A 24,705-nucleotide genomic window follows, 5' to 3' on the forward strand; every position below is an offset into this window, starting at 1 on the left:
TTATAACATTAATATTCTAATTTTTACAGAATAGAAGAATACGGCTCGCCCAGAGCATTCATGACTAAGTAGGAATTGGAAGCAGGATCTCTTTGATCACTGGAATAGAGGAGGAAATCGAAGAAAAGGAACATGCATTTCTAGGATAGATACAGAACTGAGAATCTTTTCTTTGCAAGCCTCCTTGAGAGGAAAGTGTCTGTTTGCTTTCCACTTGATATGCCAAAGACGAGGGAGACTGGCTGATGATTTCCTGAGCCAAGGATACAGGAAGCTGAGAACAGCAAGGGAGTAAAATAAAGCAAACAAGGGTTTCTAGATTTAATAGACAGCAACAAGGGGGATTTCCATATGGGGACGAGCTTGTGTGAAATCCATATTGCTGGGACAGCTGTTTATAAAGCACAACAGCAACCAAACTTTCCTCATGGCAGCCCCCCCCCCATTTCCCTGCCCCAGACTGCCAGCAGTGGTCATCCCCCTCCTCCAGGCATTTTCAGTGGGTTTTTTTAATAGCACCTGGATGTTGTTATATTGCTATAACACTATAACAATATGTGCACAGATTCTATGAATTCCCAGCTGGCGAGAGCCAGTGTGGTGCAGTGGTTAAGAATGGTGGTTTGGAGCGGTGGAGTCTGATCTGGAGAACCGGGTTTGATTCCCCACTCCTCCACATGAGCGGCGGAGGCTAATCTGGTGAACTGGATTTGTTTCCCCACTCCTACACACGAAGCCAGCTGGGTGACCTTGGGCAAGTCATTCTCAACCCCACCTACCTCACAGGGTGTCTGTTGTGGGGAGGGGAAGGAAGGTGATTGTAAGCCGGTTTGAGTCTCCCTTAAGTGACAGAGAAAGTCGGCATATAAAAACCAGCTCTTCTTCCTCTTCATCCATTTTTCAAAGTACTCCTCTAGCGCCCTCCACTGACAACAGAAGGGGCTACAGCCTTTTTTTTAAGCTGGGAATTTGGAGAACGTGTTATACATATTGTTATAATGTTATAGTCACATAATGTTGCAGATTTAAAATAACAACAACCAACCCCCACAATAGCAGGAAATGGTCTCCATGGGGAGAGTGTCTGGGGAAATGGCTACCACATGGGCAGGAAAATCCTAATTTTCCCAACACACACACACAGCAACCATCCAGGTTTTACTGGGATCTTTTCTAAAATATCTCAGTAAAGCAAGATTGAGAAAATTTGGAGAGAGGGAAAAAAAGAACCCCCTAGGCGGTGCACAAATGCATCATGATGCTGTAGGCGAACGCATGGCACGCGTGCTGGATTGGGCACGCGGAGCCCTCTCTGTGGGCACGCGCAGGGGGCCGTCACCATGGACGGGGCGGGTGGGGCGCTCCTCCGCTTGCAGCAGCCGGAGCCTTTCTGCATGACGGCCATGCTGCGCTCCCTTCGGAAAAGGCGCCCTCTCCAACGCCTCCCTCCAGAGGCCGGGCCGGGCACAATAGAAGGGGCGGGGGCCCTCTCCTGGGGGCAGGGCCAGGGGAGCCGGGCCGGGGGCGAGGGGCTAGGCGGCACTCTCCTGGCCGAAGACTCCTTCTGACAGCAGCGGCGGCGGCCTGGAGCTGGACTTTTGGGAGCCGCCTGAGGGGGACGAGGAGGAGGAAGGCAGTGAGGAGGAACTGCTGCTGGAACCTGGAGCCCCGGCGTTGTTGCCTCTGGCCTCGCCACCCCTGCTGTCATCCCCCCGGGCTGGTCTCAGTGCCGCTGCCACTGGTGGGGGGTTTTGAGGGGGGCTGGCAGGGAAGAGCGCCCAACACACCACCTTTCTCCCCCCACCTGCGTGCGCTCGCGCATCAGCAGGGCTGAAGGCTTCATGCCTCGGCCGCACGTGGCTGGCTTCTTCCTCTTGCCGCTGGCCTCCCCACCGCCCCCCCAACAGCTGACAGGCGGTGGGGAGGCCAGCGGCAAGGAGGCCGGGCCTCCTCCTCCAGGCTCTAGCAGCAGCTCCTCCCCGCCTTCCTCCTCGTCCCCCTCAGGCGTCTCCCAAAAGACCAGCTCCAGGCCACAGCCGCCGCCATCGTCCTCCTCCTCAGCCTCCTCTCCCCGGCGGTTTTTGCCCGCCGTCTCCTCCTCCTCAGGGCGCTCAAGGAGGGCTAGGCGGCCCCTCAACAGCCTCATGTCGGCCAGAGAAGGGCCTGCCATCTCCCTCCGGCCATTCTTTCTCCCCTCCCCCTCTCCTTTCTTCCTTCCTCCCTTTCATCCTTTCTTCCCCAGTTCCTTCCTTCTCTGTCCTTTCCCAGTTCCTTCCTTCCTCTTTCTTTCTCTCTGTCCCTTCCCCCACTCTTTCTTCCTTCCTTTCATCCTTTCTTCCCCAGTTCCTTCCTTCTCTTCTCTTTCCTTTCCCAGTTCCTCTTTCTTTCTTTTTCTTTCTTTCTTTCTTTCTTTCTTTCTTTCTTTCTTTCTTTCTTTCTTTCTTTCTTTCTTTCTTTCTTTCTTTCTTTCTTTCTTTCTTTCTTTCTCCGTCCCTCCCCCTTCCTTCCTTCCTTCCTTCCTTCGTTCCTTCTTTTGTTCTCTTTGCTTTCCCAGTTCCTTCCTTTCTCCATCCCTCCCCTCTCCCTTCCTCTACTAGGGTTGACAACTTCCAGGTGGTGGCTGGAGACCTGGCAACCCTAGCATCTCCCCCCCCCCGCCGCAGGGAGAGCTACACCTGGTATGGCCCCCGAATTATGCTATAAATATGCAAATGGCCCTTTGCAGGAAAAAGGTTCCCCACCCCTGCGGTAGATGCTTTAAGCCATGTTGGCTTAAATTGCCGTGTTTAAATTGACGTGTTGGCACTTGGCAGTAAATAAGTGGGTTTTGGGTTGCAGTTTGGGCATTCGGTCTCTAAAACGTTCGCCATCACTGCTGTAGATAATATGGGGGGGGGGGCGGAACACTCCCCAACAGCACCAACACAGGGCAGATAACCTGTGTGGAAATGGCCAGTCTTTGCCTGGTGTTGCTGTAGAATGGCAGGAAAAAAACTTAACCTGTTGCAAATCTCCTTCCTAAAAAAACAACTAAAGACACAGGGATGATGTCCTCCATGGAGCAGGGCAAGTCCACAACATAATTTATATGCCTTTGAGAGTGGAACCTCATGGTTTTCTTATCGTCAACCTTAGATCACTTAGCCAGGCTAGGAATACTGAGCCAGTTTGGGTAATGGGTAGTAGATTATCCCTCTGGCTCCTGGCCTCTCATGAACACACTAAAACCCAAACTAAGTGTGATTCTGTTAAATTAGACCTTAGTCATGGATCCCCAAAGGTATAATTTAACAGCAACACCTAGCCAGGCTAGGGGAGGATTAGGGTCATGGATTGGAGCAGCATGTGGGAAAGGAGTTGCCTCTTTTACTCATTGCAGTTTAACCAGTTGGAAAGCTGTGGAGAGGGTTTGTTTTCCCTAGAAGGAGAAAATGTAACTATCCTGCTGTACCTGTGTTTTCTCTCACCAAGCCTTATAGCAGGTAGAGGAATATATCCAGCTGGAGGAATAATATAGGTAGGGTTGCCAGCTCTGGGTTGGGAAATACCTGGAGATTTTGGGGTAGATCCTGTGGAGGATAGGGTTTGGGAAGGGGAGGGATCTCAGCAGGGTACCTGCCATAGAGTCCACCCTCCAAAGCAGCCATTGTGTCCAGGGGAATTGATCTTGGTCATCTGGAGATCAATTGTAATAGCAGGAGTTGGCAACCCTAGATATAGGGGAAGTGTTAAACCCCATTTTCCCAGACCTGCAATCCTAATTCATATCCTCCTGCCACTGTGGAAACGCTGCAGATGAATTACCCATCTGAGGATTCAGCCATACGTAGTTTGGCCCTAACACCGATCTACTCTACTGATGGAGGAGCTTGCTTTTGTCTTGGCAACTGTTTGGGGGTAAAACCACTGCCCACTTTAAGTTTGAGACTGTTTTGAGACTCACGGAGTTTAACTCTTCTTTTGGAGAACCGGGGGGGGGGGGAGAGAGATGTGTCTCTCTTAAGTCACCTTCCTTTTAAGTTTATATGACACACTGTGGGCCATTTCACACACTATGCAGAGCCCAGCCTAGGAGTACCACATTTTAGCAATCATGAGTTGGCACTGAAACGTTGTTTCCCCCCCTATGTACTCTTACAGATGTGTCTCTGCACAGTTGCCCTTGCCAAGCAATCAACCCTGAAGGATGACTTCAGTGGCTCTGACACCACCATGTGGAAGGTTAAGGAAGCTTGGCGGAAAGCTTGACTCTGACTAAGCTGGAATGGTGTTTTTTTTTAGCTCCTGGTGGTTTAGTCCTCCTGAAATCAATAGGAGTGTGCCTTTCATGTAGTAAAAACCCTATTAGTGCCTGGACCTTGTGTAGATATACAAGACAAGGTAATAGTTAAAGGGAAGCTTCCTATCTTTCAGAGGAGCTAAGAACTCTCACTGCTCTTAAGATTAATCCTCTTATATTTTTATACCCTTGAGCTGCCTTAAAAAGAGGCTTGAGATTTAAAATTATGGAGTGTTTCTTAACACTGCTTCCCCCCCCCCAAAAAAAAGGATTTAAGTATATTATATTTTAAGCCAAATCTTCCTTTGGTCTTATACCAAGCAGCCAACATGAAACTATCCAAAACCATAGACTCCTAGAATAATGAAAAAGAAGAAGCATCTCTCTGAAGTAGAATTTAGCTATTTTGGGAAGATTAAAAATGGGTTAATAAATAACTACTTGATCATTCCTAATTCAGGAGACTGTCCTCTACAAAAGATGTCTATCAGTTCTTGAAAGCGTCTAAGGAATGGGATTCCAAAGCCTTTTAAGCAAACAGACTCCCTTGATTTCATTACTTTTCTTGTCCACAAAAAATTGTTGTGACATTTAACCTAAACTGGCCTTCCTGTTTCTTAGAGTCATTGCCGCTTGCCCTATACTTGGCGGATATTGCGGAAATTCTTCTGTTTTTTAAAAAAATATTATTATTATCATTATTGTTTCAATTAATATTGAAGGAAGATTAAATATTTTACCGAAAAAATATTCAGATGAGGTGTAATCCTATGATATCAGAATTAGATCCCCCCACCCACCCGGTCTATTTTCTGGTCTCATATTCAGATCTCATCCACTTTCAAGGACTGAGGGATTTACCAATGGGTCATGCCCTAGTTTGTTAATGCTCCTAATGGGAGGGTTGAGACCACTGTTTTTCTTTGTCGGGAGAGGGAGTTGGTAGTGTTGCCAAGTGCCAGATGGTGGCAGGCAAACCCCTGTCAATCCACCTGGCTGCCCGCCAACTACCTGAGGGCCAGGAAGCAATGCGTGCATGCGCGCCTGCCTGCTCTGGCACATCACTTCCGGTTTACACCTGGTGCCACATCGCATTGGGCCTTTTACCACTCAAACTCCCAGTTTGCGATGCGACACTTCTGGGTGTAAACCGGACTGATGTGAATGCATCTGTGCAGCCGTGCGGCTGTGCGCGATCTTTGCCTCACCTCTGCCCCAAAAACCTCCCACCGGAGGATGGGGGGGACCTGGCAACCTTATCTGTTGGATGCCCCATTTGAGAATTCAAGTTCAACTAATCCACTAATTGGATTGCAGGTTAAGGCTACTGAGTTGCAAATGTGCACAAATAAGTTTGTGGGAGACTGTGCCACCCCACCCCCCAACTCTTATTGTCTCTGTGTTCAGGAGGCCCAGAATTAGAAACTTGAAGACCACTTCCAATATCGGCCTACACATGGCAGTCGTTCCAATGTAGTTGCAAATTTTGCCTTTTGTACTTGAAGTGTGAATAATAGGATTTCTCATGTGGTGTTTGATGTGGTAAAACCCACACTGAAAACGAAGCAGCCACTTTTTATGTAAAACACTGGCTTTCATAGTCCAGTTTCTTTGCTTCTGAAATTGTCTGACTTTGCCATCTGCTGGCAAAATGTTGTAAAAGCATCACTGCATGTATACTGTTATCAGCTCTCCCTATTTATCCGCACAGGCTACATTTACCTGTCTCGATGGTGTATGTTTTTTTTTTTTTAATTTTGAAGTCTCTTCATTATATTTGACATTGCAATCTCTTCCTCTTGACTTCTCCTTATATACTCCATTGTTCTTTCTACTCTTTTTAATGTAATCTTTCCGTGAGGCTTCCAAATTCTTTGGCACTGGCTTCAATAATTTGCAAAGCTGCCTATTGTCCTCATGAATACTGTTCTCTCTCAAGTTGAACTGAACTTTCGTGCAATGTCCATTTCTGCTGAGTTGAGCAACCCCTTTATACCCATATTGATTATTGGTTAGTAATTTACAACAAGAAGCATTTTGGATGTACTTGTACGTGAGCATCCGTGTTTCCAGCAACTTTGAGAAAAGTGTCCCTTTAACAGAGGCTTAATGGGATGTTATTTACCCAGTGATGTTACTTACTTCATCACACCATTACCACATGGTAAGCATCTATAAATAGATTCCTTTAAATTGTGGTGTCGAAGGAGAGTGTTACGGATACCGTGGACTGCCAAAAAAAAAAAACTAATCAGTGGGTTATAGATCAAATCAAGCCTGAACTGACCCTAGAAGCTAAAATGACTAAACTGAGGCTGTTGTATTTTGGTCACATCATGAGACGACAAGAGTCACTGAAAAAGATAGTCATGCTAGGAAAAGTTGAGGGCAGCAGGAAAAGAGGAAGACCCAACAAGAGATGGACGGACTCAATAAAGGAAGCCACAGCCCTCAATTTGCAAGATCTGAGCAAGGTTGTCAAAGATAGGACATTTTGGAGGACTTTCATACATAGGGTCGCCATGAGTCGGAAGCGACTTGATGGACTTAACAGACACAAGAGTCTATTAAAAGAACAGGACATTCCCTGAGGCAGCTGCAGTTCACTCATACTAAGAATTTATTGGATTGCTGGAATAAATGGAAATTCTGATTTTCTTGGCCTTTCTGTTCAATTTGAGAGAACATAAGAACATAAGAAAAGCCCTGCTGGATCAGACCAATGGTCCAGCATCCTGTGGCCAGCCAATTACAATGAGGGGCCAACAACAGGACATGGATGCCAAGGCCTTCCTCTGATGTTGCCTCCTAGCATTGATATTCAGTGGTTTACTGTCTCTGTATGTGGTGATTGCCTTTAGTCACCAAGGCTAGTAGCCGCTGATAGATCACGAAATCTGTCTGATTCCCTTTTAAAGCCCTCTATGCCTTTATCGAGGAGCCCCGTGGCGCAGAGTGTTAAGCTGCAGTGCTGCAGTCAAAAGCTCTGCTCACGACCTGAGTTTGATCCCGACGGAAATCGGTTTCAGGTAGCCGGCTCGAGGTTGACTCAGCCTTCCATTCTTCAAGGTTGGTGAAATGAGTACCTAGCTTACTGGGGGTAAAGGGAAGATGACTGGGGAAGGCACTGGCAAACTACCCCGCAAACAAAGTCTGCCTTGGAAACGTCGGGATGTGACATCACCCCATGGGTCAGGAATGACCCGGTGCTTGCACAGGGGACCTTTACCTTTTTATGCCTATATCACTTCATCCTCCAGCAGCAACTTTCATATTTTAATCATTTTTTTGTCCATCCGGAATCTACTGCCTGCCAGCTTCACTGGATGCTCCCGAGTTCTAGTATTTTGGGAGGAGAAACAGCTCTCTTTGTCCATTCTCTCCACTCTATGCATAATTTTATAAACCTCTGTCATGTCCCCACCCCCAGGTTGTCTCTTTCCATAACACAGAAGTCACAGTCTCTTCAGCTTTTCTTCATAGGAAAGATGCTCCAACCTCTTAATCACCTTGGTTGCCTTCTTTCATACCTTTTCCAGCTCTGTGATGCCCTTTTGAGATACAGTGACCAAAAATGCACACAGTATTGCAAATGAGGCTGCTCCATGGATCTATGCAAGGGCATTACAATACTGGCTGTTTTATTTTCAGTCCCTTTCCTAATAATTCCTAGCATCTCCAGGGACGTTATCATGCTTTGGTGGATTGGGTAGTGCACTGTCTTTGCATGAATGCACACATGCATTTATGTATACCTTACTTTTTCTCTCCAGCTGGGACTCAATGTGGCTTAGAACATTGTTCTCCCCTCCTCCATTCTCACACAACAACAACCCTGGGAGGTAGTCCAGACTGAGAGTTTGTGATGGGCCCAAGGTCACCTTCTGAGCTTCCATGGTAGAAGTGGGGAGATGAACCCAGGTCCACCACTCTATTCACTACACCACACTGGCTCTCACTAGTGTTATTTACAGTTATGACAGGCAGCTGTGCTTACAGGTTCATCTTCTATGGCAGATTACTCCTCTTACTTTGGAAAAGCAAGGTTTGTGGCTTGGGGAAAAGGGAACTGATAAGGAGAAGACACATCTGTGCGTGTGCATGTACACATTTTTCAAGAATTGCATTGAAACTCATAAATCCCTGCAAAAGATTCTTGAGTATTCAACAGGGATACTTGCAAAAATACAAGCAGTTTTGGAGATGGGCATGGTCCCCGCCCCCAGTAGTTATTTGGTCTAGCTCCTGAACTTTCTTCATCTTAATATCTGTGTTTTCCTCTTTCTTCTTTTAACAATGTTGTTCATCACTTAATCTTCTTCAATAAATACTTGTCATTAGGATTGCTAGACCTGGCAAGTTTGGGGGTGGGGCATGGGGAGGACAGCCATCTCTTCTGGGTGAAGACCTGGAAGTGATGTCACCACATTGAGTGATGCTCTAGATAAAAACCATGGAGACTGGGGAATTCCTAGAGAGTCACTTGATGCAATGACATTGTTCCTCCCCTCCACTCTCCCCCTGTTGCTCCACTGAGTGAGTGAGGTGGTCAGGGAGTGTGTGCAGGGGGTCTGCTTGCCATTATTAGGCAAATAGCATCTCTAGTGGTCATTACTCTTGGTTCAGGATTCATTCTTTAATATTTCTTTTTATTTATTCCTTCCATTCCTCTTGGCTGTCTTTCTGGGGCGAATCCAACCATTCTCTAAGTAGCCTTCCTCTAACTTAAGTGGGTCTTCCTTTAATGGAAAAACCAATAGGTTCCACCCTGGGTTTTTCCATTGTGTTGGTCATTTTTATGAGACTACAGGCAGGGAATGAACTTTTTTCTAAGTATCTTTTAATTTTAGTGGCTTTTTCAAATAAAATGTAATTACAGTAATATTACTACACACTTGTTTCTCACTTGTAGCTGATTTTCTCTCTCTCTCAACAGAGCCACCTTCGTGGGTAGAGAAACCACAAAGTGGAGTTTTTGGTATCGGTGAAAATCTTGTATTGTTGTGTAAAGCTATCGGAAATCCTGAGCCAACTATAAAGTGGAAACGGAATGGTTGGCCTCTTGGTGGTAAGCATAAGGATGCAAATGTACAATATCAAACATACAGTATGAAAGCACTAAATAAATACATGCAAAGGGAGAAAATTATTCTGATGCTTCCTTTTAAAAGTGAATCAACCAATGTAGGGTTGTGCATTCAGTAAAAAGTGAACAGAAAAAATACCGGGAAAATGCCATTTCAGGAAATTTCTGGTTCGGGTTTACCAAGTCCGCAAAATCCGGGAGTTTGCCAAAGCCAAATTTGCCATTCCCAAAAAACCCAGATAAAAATCTGGCTTTTTTAACAATGTCTTTCTGCAGCTCCTGGAGGGCATTTTTGCAGGTAGATGTCCCAAATTTTCAGGATAACTAGAAGGGACTCTCCTTGCAAGAACCCCCAAGTTTGGTTAAGATTGGGTAAGGGGGTCCAGAGTTATGGGGTCTGGAAGGGGTTGCCCCATCCTTCTCCATTGAAAAGCTGGCTGGGTTCAGATTCTTTAGTGTGATCTTCGCAATGCATCTCAATGGAGGAGATGGGCCGTAAACAGTGGGAAAGTTCACCCCGCGCCTCCATAGAGATACAATGTAGATATTGTAACAATTTTTTTGGGTTGATTCTGGTCCAATCTTCTGGGGTAACAGAAAACAACTTGGCACCATCCTCTATATGACAGCCCTTCAAATACTTGAAGATGGTTATCATATCACCTCTCAGTCTTCTCCTCTTCAGCTAAACATACGCAGTTCCTTCAACCTTTCCTCATTGGACTTGGTCTGCAGACCCCTCACCATCTTTGTTGCCCTCCTCTGGACACACTTCCGCTTGTCTACATCCTTCTTAAATTGCAGTGCCCAAAACTGATCTTGTCCTCTCATAATGTGGCCAAAGTATGATAGCCTCAGTTTAGTCATTTTAGCTTCTAGGGAGAGTTCAGGCTTGATTTGATTTAGAACCCACTTACTTGTATTTTTGGCAGTCTACGGTATCTGTAACACTGTCTTCCTCCCCAGGCATCACTCCCAAATCTCAAGGATTTTCCCATATTAGAGTTGGCAATCTTATGAACAGGTGTCATATGGTTCTTCCTGTTCTAGACAGCAGACTAGGGACACTCACCATACTTCAGAGCACTGATACAAAGAACACACAACCAATGACCTCCATTTAAGGAGGGTTCTACAATATGCAGTACTACCATACTGGCTAATTCTACCATTCAGAAGGTTATCATTTGTAAGAGGTGGGGGATGTTGCTAGGGAAAATAGAGTGAAATTTAGTCATGGAGATTCAAAGATTTAAGAGACCTTTCTTGATGCTGTCAGGATGAATTAACGGGAGTGTTCGAAGCACAACTATGTTTTGCCTTTTAAATTATGATGTGTTGCTAACAAGGAAGGTTTTTTCTCTCTCTCTTGGAGCTCAGATTAGAAATGTAAGGAATTTATACAAGCAATTTCTTAGCCTGTCAACATGTTTTTTGACATTTACAGATATGAAACCCAGCAGGGGTATTATTACAACAAGGGAGATCAGTATTACCCAACTACAGCTACAAGACAGTGCAGTGTACCAGTGTGAAGCCACCAACAAGCATGGGACCATCCTTGCCACAGCTAATGTGGATGTCCTAGGTAAGTTGTTGTTGCTTGTCAAAAGCAATGTGGATGTCCTAGGTAAGTTGTTGTTGCCAAAAAAAAAAAAAAGGCCAGGTGAAATGGCACAACTGGACCCAGAGGTAGAAGAGCATATTATACTGTAAAGTATCAGGCAAGTGAAAAACAAAGCTTTAATTTGTATTTGCTTCTTCTGATACTAACAGCCCATTCCTGCGCTGATGGCGTATGCGGATGGTGGGGAAGAGGCGCAGCCTTGCCTCCTCCTAAGTTGTTTCGTGTATTCCGCAAAAAAAAAAAGCTGTCTCACGGCTTTTTTTGTTTAAATGGGGCCTTTCACCCTATTGAAAACAGCAAGGCTGTACCTGCTAAAAAGCAGGTGCAGCAACGCTGCACCTGGCGCCGGCATACTGGCGCAAATGGAGACAGGAAGCCACCTAACCGGTGGCTCCTCCCCCTGCCCCATGCCAGGAACGCCCCCTATGTCAGTGCAGTCATTGTATGCCGTGGCCTCTGCCATGGAGAGGCCACACCGGTGGTGAGGGCGGTGCAGCTCCACGGTGCTTGGGCGCTGGCAGAACTCCCTTCCCCGCCAGCATAAGTGCATATAATCACGTGATTACACACATTTACGCTGGCGGGGGAGGTCACACCGCCTCCTAAAGAGATTCGGCACGAATCTCAGGAATGGAATGTTAAAAGGTCAAGTTCTTTAATATCAAGAAATCAGTCCAGTATTCAGAAAACCTTCCTAGAACCACCGAGATGATGCAATGATTGGCAGAAAGTGAAAGTGCTGAGCACTTGAGAACCAGTCAAGGCAACTGTGTTTGACAAGTAGATTCTGTACGTCTTCTTTGTGGAGGACATCTCTCTTTCCCTTCATTACCCCTATAACTTCCCACTGCCTACAGAAATGCGACATCTTGCTTTACCTTCCCATGCTTTTTTCCCCTATCAAAAAAGTGTTCCAGGCTGCTTTTTGCTCCAGTAGGAGCAGAAACAGTCGTGATCTGGGTACTCTTTCCTTCCCACTTGGTACTGCTATTAATAAAACATTTTTTAACAGGGAGGAATGGCATAAGGAGCAAGAAAGGTTAAGCTCACCCCCTTCCCCAATACTGTGGCCCCAGTCCCCAGAGCCTTTCTGAAGACCAAAAGACACATTAGGAGTACTGATCAGAGAACTCCAAAATAGGGCTGTTGAATTTTAAAAAATTGGGTATAGTTCGGATTCGGCTGAATTCGGCCCGTTTAGATTCGGGATATGCCGAAGTCCGAACTCCCCCGCTTCGGGTCCGTGCAATTCGGCGGGAATTCAAAGTTCGGGAAAAAAATTCGGCCGAATAAAGCCATTAAAAACACAACCGCGCCTTTCCGCGGCTCTGGGGGGGGGCATTTCTTGGGGTAGACGTCTCAAACTTTCAGCGGAGCTTCAAAGGACGTTTCTTGAAAGACCTCCCAAGTTTTGTAAAGATTGGGTCGGGGGGGGGGCTGAGATATGGGCCCCGAAAGGGGTCCTCCCACCCTTAATGTGCATGTCTGAGCAGAGCTTGCCGCCCACGCACAAAGCATTGCAACACCACTGCAAAGCAATACAACCTTGTAAGCAACACCTTTGCAACTGTGCAAAGCAACACCTGACACCTGGGAGTTTGCAAACCATGGAAAGAGACAGAGGCAGCTAGCTATGCATAATGAGCAGGAGAGGTGGAATTTCCCCTTTTGCATGGGACTCCAAATGCATTCTTTAAGTCACCATTTGAAAACCAGTTTTGAGCAAGCATCCAAATAGACCTAACCGCTCTTATGAATGAGGGAAACCTGAAGACACACAACTGAAACCTCCCCCCTCAAACCAGGGAGAGAGAGACTCGAGGGGGAACACACCCCCAGGCAGAACTGGCAAAAGCCCCCTTTGGCTACCCCCCCACCCACAGAAACTGCTCCCTCCCCACACACACACAGACTCTGCTTCCCCCCCCCACACACACACAGGAGAAAAATTATAGATTAAAGCCCCCAAAGGGGTCTTTCTGTGGCTGTCTTCTGTTCCATCAGGAGGGGCTGGGGAGGACTTGTAATCCAAGACGGTTCCAATTAGGCACGGAACGTTTTGCTCTGGAGATGCACAGGATCAGCTGATCCATTCATTCCAATAGGGAAAAGGGGAAAGGGGAAAGCCCATATCTCGGGACCCCCTGACCCAATATTTACAAAACTTGGGTGGTCTCTTGAGAAGGCTTGTCTGAAGCTCTGCTCAAAGTTTGGGATCTGCACCCCCAAAAATGCACCCCCTGTAGCCACGGAAAGAGAAAAGGGGGGAGCCAATATTTGTGCCCCCACTTAACTCATCTTTACAAAACTTGAGTGGTATCTTAAGAAAGATTGTCTGAAGCTATGCTGAAAGTTTGGGGGCTGTATCCCCAAAAAAGCACCCCCTGCAGCCACGTAAATGGAAAAGGGGGGAAGGGAAAAGGGGTGGAGCACATATCTCGAGACCCCCTGACCCAATGTTTACAAAACTTGGGGGGTATCTTAAGAAGGCTCATCTGAAGCTCCACTCAAAGTTTGGGTTTTGTACCCCCAAAAATGCGCCCCCTGCCGCCATGGAAAGAAAAAAGGGGGGAGCCCATATCTCGGGACCCCCTGACCCAATGTTTACAAAACTTGGGTAGTCTCTTTAGAAGGCTTGTCTGAATCTCTGCTGAAAGTTTTGTGTCTGTACCCCAAAAAATATGCCCCCTGCAGCCGCAGAAAGGAGCGAATGTGCACAAGCACCCCCCCCACACACACACACGAGGATTTCGCTCTCTCTTTCTCTCTCCCCGGCCGGGCCGCACATCAGCTGATTCCTCCAGTACTCAATCCTGACTGATTGGCCAGAAGAAGACCCAGCTTGGCCACCGATTGGCCGGGGAAGGAGAATGCTGCTTACTGACGGTTATGCTGCTTACTGATGCCCCAAATTGGCCGGATTAATTCATGAACTCCCGAACTCGCTGAATTCGGCTCCCCCGGTTGCCCTCCATTTTTGAGTTCAGTTCGTCCCGAACTAAAAACCACCGAATCAGGGGAAATTCGGCTGTTTTTCAGTTCTGGCCAAACCGAATCAACAGCCCTACTCCAAAACCATGTGATCCAAACTGTCAAGTCAGAAAGTTTCCAGCCAGTCTTGAGTGTCAGAAATAATTATATCTGGATTTGGAGCATAACATGATTTGGGTTGGATTTTCATTAAATTCCGACAATATGTTCATCAAGATTTTTAGCAGTGGTTCACATGAATTCAGCAGCAGTGCTGTCATCTATTCTAGGACGTGTGGAACACTGAGTACAGTTTCCTCTGACCATGTGGCTCCATCCAATTCCTTTGTGTCTGTTGACTTGCTTATTTTTGGTGTACAGGTTGAGTATCCCTTATCCGAAAATTAAATATCCAAAATGATCCAAAACTTTGAGCACCCTCAACAGGTAATAAAATGGAATGTGTGCAGTCTGGTCATGCCAATGACAGGTTTCCCACGATGCCCCACATGCATAAAGTTATTTAAAATGTTGTATAAAATTACCTTCAGGCTATGTGTATACGGTGTATAGAAAACATCAATGAATGTTGTGTTTAGACTTGGGACTCGTCCCCGAGATATCTCATTATATATATATGCAAATATTCCAAAATCTGGAAAAAAAATCCAAAATAAGAAACACTTCTGGTCCCAAGCATTTTGGATAAGGGATACTCAACCTGTATATCCCAATCCAGCCTCAGTTCATGAGAGGGAGGGCATCTTGGCCATCTTCTGGGCATGGAGTAGGGGTCACTGGGGGTGTGTGGGGGAGGTAGTTTGGAATTTCCTGCATTGTGCAGGGGGTTGGAGTAGATGACCCTGGTGGTCCCTTCCAACTCTATGATTCTATTCTTTTATTCAAGGGTCTGAATGGCTAACACAGACATTGGTTTATCTTAATCAAGAAAAAGCAGTTCATTTGGTTCATTTGAGATACCTGCTGCTTGATGGCCATCAAGGAGAAGAGGAACCATTTCTAGAGGGAACACAGGGCAGCAAAAAGGGGAAGAGAATTGCTAACATAGCCTTTATGCAGATAAGACTGCTGAATGACTCATAGCACCTTGTTTTGGTGCTGGTTGTGACATTAACAGTCCACCGTGAGCACTAACAGCCATTTATAAGAACACAAGAAAGTCCATACTGGATCAGACCAAGGTCCATCAAGTCCAGCAGTCTGTTCACACAGTGGCCAACCGGGTGCCTCTAGGAAGCCCACAAACAAGACAACTGCAGCAGCATTATCCTGCCTGTGTTCCAATGCACCTAATATAATAGGCATGCTCCTATTCAGCAGCTACACACTGCCATGATTCTAAGCCAAATGCCATAGAACTCTGCTTCCATTTCACAAAGACCCCTATAAAGACCTTTAACAGAGGTCTTAGGTCCCCTTCACCTTTGATTACCGCTCAGCAGTGTCTTCTCCTTCCAAAATTGCCATTGACCATTCCTCCCACCCTCATGGAATTTCTTACTGGAACGAAGAGAATGCACCTTTGCACCAGCTCTTCCTGTGTCCAGTGACACGGCAACAAGAACATTCTTCTTTTAGCCTCTTCAACAAGGCAACAGGTTGACCATTACTTCAGTGTTCTTTATAGACAGAGAACAACTTGTAGACAACTGTGTCAGCCAGGCCATAGGTGTAACTCATGTTTATTGGATTTTTTCTAATAACCACCGTTGATGATTGCCATGGGAGAGAAAAGATCTTTCTAAAATGTGTAGTTCCGTCATCAGTGCCAATCTTTATATGCATTTTCAGACATTACACCAGAATTGCTAACTCCAGATGGCGAAGAGTATGTCGCTGTTGTTGGTTATCCGAGTTACCTGCACTGTCAGTTTTTTGCTGTTCCTGCTCCAGATGTGACTTGGTAAGATGGCTTCGCTTATGTTTAGTTCCATCTCTTTTCGTTTGGTCAATACAGACTTACAAAACATATCCTTTTAAATTTATGATGGAAAAGATACCAGTTGCATTTAAAAAAAAACCTGCACTGACTTAAGATTGTCTATCCATTTAAAATGACAGTCAATAAGATGACAGTACAATGAGTATGAATATGTTTTGTATCTTACAGATCTGAAACGGTTTTAGTGGTAGAAGGTTAATGAGGGCACACGTTGTTTGATTGCAGTGGAAATGATAAGATTGCCATGAGCTGGTTTCTTTTTCCTCTCCCTTCAGGAAGGCAAAGGTCAACAGAGCTCAGTTTGCAAAGAGATTTTTCTCGCTCTGGAGAAATTCAGCTAGATTAATGAAAAGCAAATGTTATTTTTTAGAAGAACTCTGCTCGCCCCCCCCCCCCCAGGGATTCTTCTAGACAGATGTATGGGAGTTTGTTTCATTTCTTTATTAATTCCAAAAGGGACTGTTTCATTATTGGCTTGTTCCATATGTTTTTGTTTCATTATTAGGTTGTTTCATTACTGTTGTTTCGTTTCCATAATTCTTGGTGGTAAGGCATCTGGGCAGGCAGGCAGCAGTGTGGGGACCTTGAGGTAGATTTGCCTACACAGGGGATAAGGGTTAGAGAGCAGCAGGCAAGCAGGGGAGAACATACTGGAAGAGAATGTTTGGTACAGCAGGGCAGGCGTTGGGATAGGGTTGCCAACTTCCAGGTGATGTAAAAAATAGTACAAGGCTCTCAAGATATAAACAATGTGTATTGCAAGTAGAAACAATGCAAAATGTATTATGCAAAGATAAACAAAAATGACAAGAAATCATTACAAACTAACAACAAATAGAGCAAGACATGGAACAACAGAAATGTAGCTATTTCCGATGCTTCAATGGTATCACCAATAGTGGGTGTCTCAAGGAATGTTATACTCTCATATACATATCATCTGTCTTTGAAAGAATATTTTTGAACTACAGCCAAGCAATGGAAAACATGGAAACACCGTCCGGATGTGCTTAGTGCTTTCACTGCCGTAAAGGCAGCTTCTTCAGCCGTCAGCTTCTTGAATGTTAGTGTTCCTATAAGTGAAAATAAATTTTACAATATCTAACATAAATGTCTAGGTCTTATTCTTCATATTTTACATGTTATACATAGTTAATAAAAACAGCAAGCAAACCTTATACATGACAAAAAAGCTAACATACCTTATTGATAAAGAAATTATTCACAAAATGTCTTATCTCTCCACGCGCCTGTGGAGAGATAAGAGATAAGCTTGTTTATGTTTGCATAATATGTTTTGCATTGTTTCTACTTGCAATACACGTTGTTTATATCTTGAGAGCCTTATACTATTTTTTACACAGCCAGTCTATTTAGTACCAGTGCCTAATTTCTCTAAACTTCCAGGTGATGGCTGGCGATCTCCCGCTATTACAACTGATCTCCAGCTGATAGAGATCAGTTCACCTGGAGAAAATGGCCCCTTTGGCAGTTGGAAGATCAGTTGTAATAGCGGGAGATCTCTCCTCACCTGGAGGATGGCAACCCTATGCTTTGAGTACTAATTGTGGAGAAAGGTGAGGTATAAATGAAGTAAATAAATAATAAATATAACTGAAGATGGAGTGGCAGATAAAAGGTTGGTTGATGATATGGGGGTTGTTATGTGGAAGGAAAAAGGAAATAGTGTGGGGAAGTTGAGACAAGGAAAAATGGGTGCCCTTTGTAAGTCCTTTCTGGTTTCCCACTGAGCAACTGAGCCTGCCTTGGCAACCAGCACTGTGCAACTGGAGTATAGTTTTCCTGGGCAAAGGGTGCCGGGGGTATGGAAGGGCAGAAAACTGAAGATGGGGAGAAGATAAAGGTAGGATGTCTGGTGGGTGTTTCAAGGAAGGAAAAAAAAAGGAAAGAGTGAATTCGTACGCATCTCCTTGTGGCTTCCCACTTGTTTTAATTATTTGTTATATTTGCCTCATGCCTTTGTTGCAGAGAACAGTATTTTAGCCTATCCTCAGTGGTAAGTTAGGCCTAAGAATACTGACTTACCTAAGGCTATCCATATTTGCTTTTATGGTTGTGCAGGGATCTGAACTTGATTTACACAGTCAGTCTTAGTATTTAGTGCATCATACTGTCTCCAGAAAAAGGCTTGGGGGGTATTATCTTATGGAAATCTTAAGTTTTTTGGGTTGCCAACCTCTAGGTGGTGGCTAGAGATCTCCTGCTATTACAACTGATCTCCCCTGGAGAAAATGGTGGCTTTGGCAATTGGACTCTATGGCATTGAAGTCCCACCCCTCTCCAAAACCCACCCTCCTCAGGCTCCACCCCCAAAATCTCCAGGTATTTCCCAACCCAGAGCTGGCAACCCTAGCACTTTTGCAGAGATAAATGAATACTGTAATTCCATGAAACATCAATGTTTGCATCTGATTGCATGGCACACACACCTAGAGATGATGGGAACTACTGGGGAGGGGGGAACTTGGTTTCACCAACAGTCATGTTTGGCCAGGGAGCATTCCTTTTCTCCCCACAGTGGTTCCCAGCATGCTCTATGTTTTCAACCCTTGACCACAGATATCACATAGCATCAGATGAACTGACAGAATATGAGATCACATGGGTATACAGGATTTTCATGGAATTATTGTATTCATTTGACATTTATTTTGATAGCATTATTTTACAATATGAAACATCTGCCTCCCAAGTTCCTACCCTTTCCCCTCTGCTCCACAGTCAGCTTCAACTAATAACAATTCAGATAGAATTAAAGTGAGAAAGAAAGAAAAAAATCGCATGTGTCACTGTAATGTAATTTTATAATTAAACTTAAGTAAATAAAATTGTGTGGGTCTACACAACCAATGTAGTTAAAGGATCATAACATTATCTAATGATGCATGATGTGATAATGTAGCAAGCTTGAGTACAGGCCTTTATAACTCAAGGACTCGCTGAAAGCATCAAGCTGATGAATGCTACAAATTATTTTTATCTTTGCATATCTCTAACCCAGTGGGATGGGAAAAGAAAATTTCACTGGAGGGAATGTGGAACAATAGTATTTTTGCCACTGTATAACAGTGGTATTTTTTCAAAAGTAACTTGGTCTCCATAAATCTGAACTGTGTTAGGAAATACCCATCTTATATGTTTGTGCTCTCAAAAAATATTGGATAAATTTAAGGGTAATCCTGTTTATCTTAATGGAACAATAGTAGATATGAGTAACCTTAATAAATATGAGGTTATTGGAGTTTTTTAGAGATAGAAAACATTTAGGTTGCAGGATCTCATCCAAATTTGCAATTTGGATACATTGAGTTACTAGTTGATGAAAATAAGTTATATTTGCTTCATTTTATTAGATAAAACATCACATTTTAGAAATTAATGGAGTAGCATTTCCTTTGAAAAACTATTTATTGAGATCATATGATAAATACAGAGATAAAATAAATATGTACAAAATGTTATTAAATATCAAATATTGATTCAACAAACGAACAGGCTACCTGTGGCACCAATATGGCACAGGGACCTCTAAAAGGGGCCAAGAACACCTAAGGAGATGGGCCAGCAGACATAGGGGCTGGAAGAACAAAGAGGGAGGATATTGGAATGACCAGTGGGCTGAGTTTGGCCAGAAGTTTTGACAGCTGGGCAAGGGTGGCTTGCACATGCGGTGGTGGTATGCGGACAGGGCACACCCTTAGGGCTTATGTAGTACTGGGGCCACATACCCGGGGGGGGGGGGTTTGGGACAACAGGTGAGGTGGTTATTCCCAGTCATTAGGTTGGGATCTTAAGGAAGCAGACCTGCATAGGTGGTGGCCCTAGGCTGAAAGGGAAAGAAAGCAAGGCCAAATGCAGGCAGCAGGGAGTGGCAGTAACTACCCTGCAGACAGACTGTGGGAACTCTGGGCAACCTCAACACCCATTGTACTGTGGCTGACCAGCAATAAAACATGGACTTCAGATTACTTACTGTGTGTCTCATCATTGGGAATGGACCCATGATCCATACTTGGCTTACTGAGGGCATCAGCTCTCCAAGTGCCTTTTTGTTACTCCTCTCAAGGCCCCCATCACACTACTTCCTTTATGCAACTCCCTACCCAGACATATTTCCCCAGTGAAAATTATCTTCTTTGTTCCAGCTTGGAGACATTGATTGCTTTCTGCTGCTTTATCTACAATATTTAGTTATTTGACAGCACATTCCTGAGAGGAATGCCTGCGCCGGGCTTAGGAGGCAACCCAGTGGCGTTGCCTCCTAAGGAGGTTTCGGCAGTGCCGAAACCTCTACCTGGCGCAAAAAAAAACCCTTGCAACCCGCCCCCGGTGCAAAAAAACCCTGTGCAACCCGCCCCCTGGCCGGCACCAATACACCCCAGAAACGCCTCCTGGGGCACCGGCATGCCTCCCGGCTCACTGCTGCAGCCTCTGCTGGCGGCCAGAGGCCGACGCAAGGCTGTGGCAGTGGCCGGGCCCAGCGCTGCCGTGGCGGTGGCCGGGGACTGGCAGCCTGGCCTACACGCCGGTGCTGGGGCCACTCACTCTGGTGTGCACCTTCCAGGCACCAGCGTTGTGGGCCCCTGCACCTGCGGACGCCTTCATCGGCCTCCTAAGGGCTTTGAACGTTCCCACCGGCATGCCTCAGGAATGGGCTGTGAGTTGTCTTTTCACACATCTCCACGTATCTTGCTTAAAATGGCTTACAATGAATTTAATAAAGTTAATAAATTACAAGAAGTTGACTTTGTATTCTAATTTTAAGACATCTTATTTCCATGCAGCCCTGAACATGTCTTTGTCTGCTTAAGAGTGTATTATGCATGGAAATTCTTCTTAATTTGAAATTTATCCCATTTGTATCCTAAGGAGCTTAGGGTTTTTTCCTCCTCCTCACAGCAATTCTATGAGATAGATTACTGAGAGAAAGTATGACTGGCCAAGAGTCATCTAATGAATTTTATGGATGAGTGGGGATTTGAACCTGGGTCTCCCATGTCCTGATTTGACATGTTCATTGTTACACCATTCTGGCTCTTGAAACTTTTTTTTTCTTGCTTCCTTTCCATCTCAGAATACACAGCCTAGGGAAGACAATAGCATAATTATGATATTATGGTTAAGAAGTTTAGAACCCCCTAAACATTTATGGTGAGAAGAGAGTAAACTCAAACAGTGAATAAGGTAATGAAGGCTAAGCAAGCTGAGATTCCCTTGTGTGGATAATAGTTCAGAATTTTTACCATGATTTTTTTTAAAAAAAAAACGTTGAAACAACCTTGAGTACATTCACAATATAGAACCATAGGGTGTTGTGTCTATCTGTTGAATGACAGTAAGGCTTAATCCTGGGTTTCCTGACATACCCACTTGCCCTCAAACTCTAACATCCCATTTCAAAACACAGACATTGATGGAAATAACCTGTGCTCTTTGTTGCCTTACTAGGACAAAAGAAGACAGCTTATCACGTCTTGACATGCCATCTTATTATCAGTATCCAAATGGAACCCTAGAGATCAGAGAAACGAGGAAGACAGATTCTGGGTCTTATTCTTGCTGGGTGACCAATTCTGTTGGGAAAAGTGCGATCATTGCTACTCTTACCGTCAGAGGTAAAACTTAATGTGAACTGAAGTTACTGTGAAAGGTCTAATTGCATTTTACTGTACCGGATGCCTATCACATAGTTTTGATGATAGCTGTGTGCAACTGTTCCATCGCAGATATTTCACACTTCTTCAAAACTCATATTGAATGTTCAGCACATGTTTAGTTGAAAACAGCTGGATAGATTTTTAGTTTTATTTTTTGATCATGATGCAATTACTGACTGAACATTATTTCCCGCTGCAAATCACAAGGTATTGTCGTGTATATCCAAACCATTATGGCCAGTACCTTAAAAGATTGGTCTGGTTGTGCATCGTACTCCTTCCCATAGCACTCAGAGGCATTACTGAGCAATATTCTCCATTAAAAAGGGAAGACTTTATTGTGATCCAAATCACTGTTGCACAGTTTGCAGGTTTGTACAACAGTGAGTAGATCATGTCCCAGCTTTAATTTGCACAACTGTAAAAATTAGTCACAGGCCTCTTGCCGATTTGGGTTCAACTTGAACCAGGATGGAACCAGACTGCTGGCGCATAATATAAAAAAGGTGGCAGAGCAGCTTTTAAACTGAACCTGGGGGGATAGCCGACAGGAGCCGACAGGAGCTGAGAAGCATCCGGTTCGGGCAAACTCAGTGCATACGGACAAAGGGAAAAATTGCTTCAGATTGCCCACATAGGAATTACTTAGACATGAAAGGGAATGGAAAAAAAATGATGGATAGCCACTTAAAGATGCCCAAAGGCACATGCCAGGAAAGTCGAAAGAGACAAACAGTGCGGAGGTGTTTCTAGGCTAATGCTAGAAGCCTCCAAGCAAAAATGGGGGAATTAGAGTGCATGGTTTTAAGAGAAAACAGATATAGTGAGCATTACAGAAACCTGGTGGAGGGGAGAGAACCAGTGGGATACAGTCATCCCTGGTTACAAACTGTATACAAATGACAGGGAAGGGCATATTGGAGGGGGTGTTGCTATGTATATCAAGGAAGGCATGGTGTCTAATAAGCTAGAGACCATTAAAAGGGCAGACTCGTCCACAGAATCCTTATGGGTGATGATTCTGAGCCCCAAAGGAGATTTAGTACTGGGGACATTCTACCGGCCCCCTGACCAAATGGCTCAGGGTGATCTTGAGATGGAGAACGAAATTAGGGAAGCATGTAAAGGTAACAAAGAAGTAATAATGGGAGACTTCAACTTCCCTCATATTGATTGGATAAATGTATGCTCCAGACAAGCCAAAGAGATAAAAAAATTTAGACATCCTAAATGACTGTGCCCTCAAACAGTTGGTCATAGACCCAACCAGAGGGGAAGCGATCCTGGATTTAATATTCTGTGGTGCTGCCGGTGACTTAGTGCGGGATGTGGATGTAGTTGAGCCAGTTGGCAATAGTGATCACAATGGCATCAAATTTAATTTAGATGTAAGTGGGAAAGTGACTGGGAAAATTCATACAATATCATTTGACTTTAAAAGAGGGAACTTCTCTAGAATGAGAAAATTGGTAAAGAGGAAGTTGAGAGGAACAGTTAAGAGGGTTAAATCTCTTGAAAAGGCTTGGGGGTACTCAAGTCCACATTACTAGAGGCTCAGCTAGCTTGTACACTGCAGGTCAGGAAAGGTAGTAATAAGTCCAAGAGGTCACCACCATGGCTAACGGGTATGGTGAAGGAAGCAATTAGAGAAAAAAAGTCTTCCTTCAGAGACTGGAAGGTTTGCCCAAACGAGGCGAACAGGAGCAAACACAAACTTGCACAAAGGAAAAGGAAGCAGATAATTAGAGATGCAAAAAAGGATTTTGAGGGGCTTATTGCTAAACACATCAAAACAAACAATAAGAAATTCTTTAAGTATATTAGGAGTAGGAAACCAGCTAGGGAAGCAGTTGGACCATTGGATGACAATGGGAGTAAAGGAACTGTAAGGGAGGATAAAGCGATTGCTGAAAAACTAAATGAATTCTTCTCATCTGTCTTCACTGTTGAAGATACAGGGCAGATTCCTTCTCCTGAACAGAGATTTTGGAGAGGGGAAAATGAGGAACTAAGGCAAATAGTGGTAACAAGGCAAGAAGTCCTAGAACGTCTAGACAAACTGCAAACTAACAAGTCACAGGGACCAGACGGTATTCATCCTAGAGTTCTTCAAGAACTCAGATGGGAAACTTGCTGAACTTCTAACAAATATATGTAATGTGTCCCTTCAATCAGCCTCTGTACCAGAGGACTGGAGAATGGCCAATGTAACACCCATTTATGAAAAAGGTTCCAGGGCCCCCCCAGGAAATTACAGGCCAGTTAGCTTAACGTCTGTTCCGGGTAAATTAGTGGAAAGCATTATATGCTATATATGCTATAATAAAGGTCCTTTGTCCCTAATGAGTAGCATTCCAATTGGAGAGGGCCGGGGAGAGGTCCTTAGGCCGGGGAGTGAGGGCAGGGTATAAAACCAAATAATAAATAAATATTACACTACAGCAGGAAGAGGGTAGTGAGAAAATTGGCTCCATTCCTATAGAAATCCCTTCCATCAGTTGAAATAATCTGCGAGATCCAAGCCAAAGAATGTCATCAGTATTGTTCATCTCCAACTTCAACAGGTAATTGAATATATGCCTGGCTTCTCACTCAAAGAAAATTAACTCATTGAGACAATATAATATGAGTTGAACTGATGAAATAGATAATGTTTTCCCCATCCATATAGTTCAATGTTGCCTACTCTGGCAACCTCTCTCCAGAGAGAAAAGGTCTTCCTGGCACCTGATACTTGAGATACTTTAGCTTGACCTACTCAGGGTCTAACTTGGCTTTTTCAGCACAGATGTCCACTGCCAATGCAGCAACTTTTGTGCAGTGTTTTAATGATAAACACATGCACTTCTGTGCATTAGTAAAACACCTCACAAAATAATTCAGGTGTAGCCAAATGTATATTCATAATGAGAGCATTTTGTTCTATCAATGTACCATGTGAGTCTGTTTGCATGCACAAGGGGGAAAGATATGAATCAACAGGAAGGACTGGAACATTGAACACCTACAGTGTGTCTTACAAGAGTCAAAGATGAAAACAACAGAGGACTTTTAAGGCATCTATTTCACTTTGGAAACAAGTCTTGGCAATGCAGAAAAAAA

At 44.5% G+C, this 24,705-nt stretch overlaps 1 protein-coding gene across 1 annotated transcript in view; it reads left to right on the forward strand.

Moving 5' to 3' along the window:
- Positions 1-24,705, forward strand: part of CHL1 (cell adhesion molecule L1 like) — a 216,737-nt gene that overhangs the window by 148,824 nt on the left and 43,208 nt on the right. Inside the window, exons 10-13 of the mRNA XM_056852239.1 lie at positions 9,216-9,347; positions 10,813-10,953; positions 15,775-15,886; positions 21,395-21,561. Of these exons, the coding sequence (XP_056708217.1) occupies positions 9,216-9,347; positions 10,813-10,953; positions 15,775-15,886; positions 21,395-21,561 (552 nt within the window). The remainder of the gene's footprint in view (positions 1-9,215; positions 9,348-10,812; positions 10,954-15,774; positions 15,887-21,394; positions 21,562-24,705) is intronic.

The sequence above is a fragment of the Euleptes europaea genome, chromosome 1 (genome assembly GCF_029931775.1).
Source record: "Euleptes europaea isolate rEulEur1 chromosome 1, rEulEur1.hap1, whole genome shotgun sequence".
Lineage (NCBI taxonomy): Eukaryota > Metazoa > Chordata > Lepidosauria > Squamata > Sphaerodactylidae > Euleptes > Euleptes europaea.